Source organism: Arachis hypogaea, chromosome 4 (assembly GCF_003086295.3).
Source record: "Arachis hypogaea cultivar Tifrunner chromosome 4, arahy.Tifrunner.gnm2.J5K5, whole genome shotgun sequence".
Taxonomy (NCBI): domain Eukaryota; kingdom Viridiplantae; phylum Streptophyta; class Magnoliopsida; order Fabales; family Fabaceae; genus Arachis; species Arachis hypogaea.
In genome coordinates, this window is record NC_092039.1 from 27,386,365 (window position 1) to 27,391,221 (window position 4,857).

At 27.6% G+C, this 4,857-nt stretch overlaps 1 protein-coding gene across 1 annotated transcript; it reads left to right on the forward strand.

Annotated features, from left to right (window-relative positions):
* The first annotated feature begins 1,629 nt into the window (after window positions 1-1,629).
* LOC112794258 (uncharacterized) lies at window positions 1,630-4,232 on the forward strand. Its single transcript, XM_025836354.2, has 7 exons — window positions 1,630-1,941; window positions 2,343-2,403; window positions 2,514-2,608; window positions 2,707-2,740; window positions 3,386-3,440; window positions 3,540-3,582; window positions 3,951-4,232. The coding sequence occupies exons 1-7, from the start codon at window positions 1,741-1,743 to the stop codon at window positions 4,020-4,022; spliced, it is 561 nt and encodes a 186-aa protein (XP_025692139.1). The 5' UTR covers window positions 1,630-1,740; the 3' UTR covers window positions 4,023-4,232.
* Window positions 4,233-4,857: the final 625 nt, after the last annotated feature.

Genomic DNA, 4,857 nt, shown 5'->3' on the forward strand with positions numbered 1-4,857 from the left:
TTTAGTTATAAAATCACTCATTTTTAAATTAATTATATTTTTATTTAACAATAATTATAAACTCGCTAATTTTTTCTTTTCATAATTATATAATATCTATTAATATTATTTTTTAATAAATATTTGTAGTATATAATAATATAATAGATATAAAATAATTAATAAATTATTAAAATTTAAAAATAATAGTTATTTTAATATAAAAACAAAATAAAAATATTTATGATAGAATAAAATTAACAAAATATTTATTGTTCCTATTTTATATTGTTTTAGAATAATTAGATATTTTTAAAATATTAGTGAAAAAAAGGAGCAGATTGCAGAAGCAGAAATGAAGGAAAAAGACAGAGAAAAAGAGGAACAGAGAGGCGACAGAAAATAACAAAGTGGTGGACCCAAGTAGCGTCGCCAATAGTGTATTGCGGAGTCGAGGATCAGAGAACAAGCACGATGCAAGGGAGAACAAGCAATCTTGCGGATGGATAGGATCAGAGAACGACCACGGCGCAGGGAGAGGATCAGAGAACGGGCTACCGCAAAAGGAGAGGAATAAGGAATGAACGACGTTAATAGAAAGTAAAGAGAGGAATAAAAATTCTAGCAAAAATCTGAATTTTTCTCTTTAAAACTCAAATTAAAAGAAATAGAAAAAATGTGTAAAATAAAAAAATTAAAAGATAAATATTTAATTATCAATTTTTTTAAAAAAAAAAAATAGAGTTTATTTTATAAATATTTTAGTGATAGTTAATCGTACTTTTTATATAAAAGTAGGAGAAAGAAATTCGTGATCATGTTTTTAAAATTGGTAAAGATATATTCTCTTAGTCTCTAATTTATTTTTATTATCAACATGCTTATATGATTGTTAAAGACACGTGTCACATTATAATTTAATTATGTGTAGCAGTATAATAACGAGTTTATTAGTAATACTTAATATGTTAACACAAATAATTACATCATATGTCATAATATTACTTAACTACCTGTTAATTTATGTCATATATTATAATATTATTCGTTCACATATATAATTTATTATGTCATTATTGTAAAAATATTAAATTAGTCTTTAATTTTATATTAAATAACTCATTTTAATCTTTAAAATTAGTTTATGTAATTATACACTAATTTTATTTTATAATTTAAAAATTTTAATATTTTTAAAGATATTAATTTTAATTATATTTTTTACATATTGTTTAAATATTATCATCTTTATAAATGTTTTTAAGATTTTATCATTTTATAATTATAAGAATCGAAAAAAAAATGTATTTTAATTTTTAATTTGTTAAAAATATGTGCTTTATGATATAACATAATTCTGCAGATCATGTGTAATATATCATATGTCATTGACTGATATGTCATTATATTATTATTACAAGTGTCGCTATCAAGTCACCTTAGCATCCTGTTAAAGAAAAAAAAAAATAAAGACTACAATAGTACGTTTTTTTAATCCTATAATTAATACCATTTGAATCTCGAGCGTCTCAGAGAACACTTTGAAATTTAATCTCCGATAATTAATAAAGCACTAATAATCTCCAGGTGGGTATGTGCGGTCAAGATTGCATTGCACATAATGTGGTCATGTAGTAACACACTCCAGCCACAATCAATAGTGTATGTGGCAGTATATATTCATAGCTTCAGATATTTATTGTTTTCGTTTGATGGTTCAACCACGAACATAACCAGTAGCCCATAACACAGCGCTTTAGCATGTTTAGTTTTTCAAGCATGCAATTCTTGTCAGTGGGTTTACCGGCCAATAAGGTTCCGGTTCGGTCACTGAACATGAACCCAACAAGAATGTCAATGAAGGACCCTGGCAACATGGCTGTGGTGGCTGCTCCCAAATGGGCCCAGAAAACCATTACTTTGCCTCCTCACAAACGCGGTTGTCATCTCGTTACTCCAAAGGTTCTCTTCTCTTCTCTTCTTTAATCTTAATTATTAATAATAATAGTAATAGTAATAGGAAAAACCCATCTTTGAATTAGTTCAGAGTTAGTTAGCAATTAGATAATTAGTTATTGCTGACTCAGCTAAGTTAGTGGAACTGCTTACACTTTCTACCATTCATCAATTTTCCAACCATTTTGGATGAGACGTGAAATTCATGATGTGTTTGCAAATCTCACACTCCATTACTTTGATATCCGAAATTGAAGAAGTAACTTGAACATAATTTTAATATACTGTGTTGGTGTCTATTGTCACGCATAGTTTGAGTGATCGATCATGGGATTCTATTTTTTTTGTAATTCTTTAAAACATTTGTACTGTATCATCATGGGTTAAACAAATGGTCATTGACTCAGATAGTGAAAGAAATTGAACAAGATTTGTCTGGATTCAAGTGTGGCCTAGCTCATGTATTTTGTAAGTATATTCTTGTAAATTGCAACGCCCCTCCCCCCTCCTTTGTTTTTTTTTTTTTTTTTTTTGAATCCTTAGACTAACCTGAAAAATATAATGAGGAGAAAATACAGTGCATCACACAAGTGCTTCTCTAACCATCAATGAGAATTATGACTATGATGTTCGGGATGATACAGAAACGTTCCTCAATCGGATAGTTCCTGAGGTTAGTTCAATTTTAGTTTAGTTAATATGAATTAATTTACTCTAATGCCAATGATTTATGATGTGAAGAAGTCTCCATTTTGTAATGTTGTTGTGCAGGGGCCATCTGCACCTTGGAGGCATACTATAGAGGGTCAGTGCTGATTTTATTCACCAATAATCTCAAGTTTCTGCTTATTTATTTATTTTGAAGTTGATTATTTTAGTGATCTTTGCATTGTTAATTGGTGAAGTAATGAAATAATTGGAATTTGCACTTTGTCAGAACAGATTGAAGAAACAGTCATCTAATAGTATATAAAAGGGAGAATACTCATCTCTCCGATTTTTAATAAAAAAAAAATTACTTTTTTGGATCTTTAATATTTAATTTTTGTGAGATTAATTAATTTTTTTATCAATGATCTTTTTTCAGAATATATTTATATGATATGTTAATCATTAATATATTTTTTATTTAAAATTTTTATAAATAAAAATAATTTAAAAATTATTAATATTTTTCTGTTTTACACAATAAATTTAATTACGATATTTTAAAAAATAATAAAAAATTAAATTTAACTAATATATTTAAAAAAATAATAAAAAATTAAATGATCTTGACAATTATCCCCAACAGCTTAACAAAAATAAATATTAAAGAACGAAAAGAATTTTTTTTTTCTTAAAAACTTCGTAGTGTTTCGAAATAATTATCACTGTTTAATTAAAGTTTTTCCTCTATATAAAATGAATTGGCTATAATATAATCTTCTACTTATGACTATAATTTCAGGCCCAGATGACATGCCTGCACATATCAAATCATCTATGTTTGGTTGTGCACTCATGTAAGAAATTCAATGACTTCATGTTCAGCTTCATTCGTTATTATGGGTTATGCAGAATTATTTTATTTATATATTTTTTTCTACTATTTGTTCTTTTAGGATACCTATTACGAATGGAAGGCTTAACATGGGAACATGGCAGGTGAGTATTTTAGTAATGCCATATTGTAAATATTTTTATTGTCAAAAATCACATACTTGATAAGTTGCTTGGCGTTGCATTGGGTTCCTTTAATTTCAATGATTGTGCATGTGAGTTCTGTTTGTTGTCATAAGATGCTACTTCAAATTAAATTCATAGTAATATAGGGTAAATGTGATTAAATTGATTTGATAAAAAATAACGTTAAACTACTTTAAAATGAGTGACCTTGTCATTGACCCTTAATAAATGGACTCTGTCACTCCATTATTGTGGAAGTGGAACAATACCTTATCATTATCTGGATTATTATTCCATTAAACTATTGATTAGATTTTCTGATGATGTTTAATTATGGTTAATTGAAGGGTATATGGCTTTGTGAGCACCGGGATTATCCTACACCCCGCACAGTTGTCGTCACTCTTAATGGAATATGACATGCTATACAAAAGGCCTCCTTATCTCTGTTTTCAAGTAGGTCAATATTTCTTGAATGTAATCTTTGTTGTAAGTTTATAGCTAGAAAACCACCACTTGACATATGTGTTTCGATACCAATGCCTGAATCATTTAGGTAATGACATCAACCGAAATCAATTCTTCACCGTGACTTTCCGTAAAGAATGAATATATCACCCATTCACCCTTGTTTCCAGATGCAATAGGAATATAGGATAGTCTTCAAATAATGGAAAGGGTCCAATGGTGAAAAGTTTCAACCATGATTCTTTTACACCAACTTTACTCATTATTAAGAAGGAAAATTTTCAAGAATAATCACAATATAATAGAGTTTTTACTAACGAAAATAATTAATAACAAAAAAGAATCCAGCAAAAACAGTCTGAATTTATTTATTTAAGATTCAATAAATACTAAATAAGATAACCTCGAGCGGTTTTATTATTGATCAATATCCTCGGCGGAAGGTGCTAGGAAATTAAACCAAATATAGTATTTGACGTTCGATATTTTGTCCTCAATGCTTGTTTTCTGGTTGCCTTAGGATTACGCGTTTAATCAAGTATATCCACCGGATCAACGCAATTGTTTTTATTTGCATAGTTTTGACACATTTGGTCTTATCGAAATTAGAACATACAAGTGACAAGATAATATCATTTCAAAATTGATAATGTAACCTTAATTTGATAAAAGTTTATTATAAATATGTTTTGTATTAAGAATAATATCCTTTAATTTAAAATTAACATTATCAATTTAAGAGTGATAAGTTCATTATACATGTATATGATTATATCTTTAATTAGT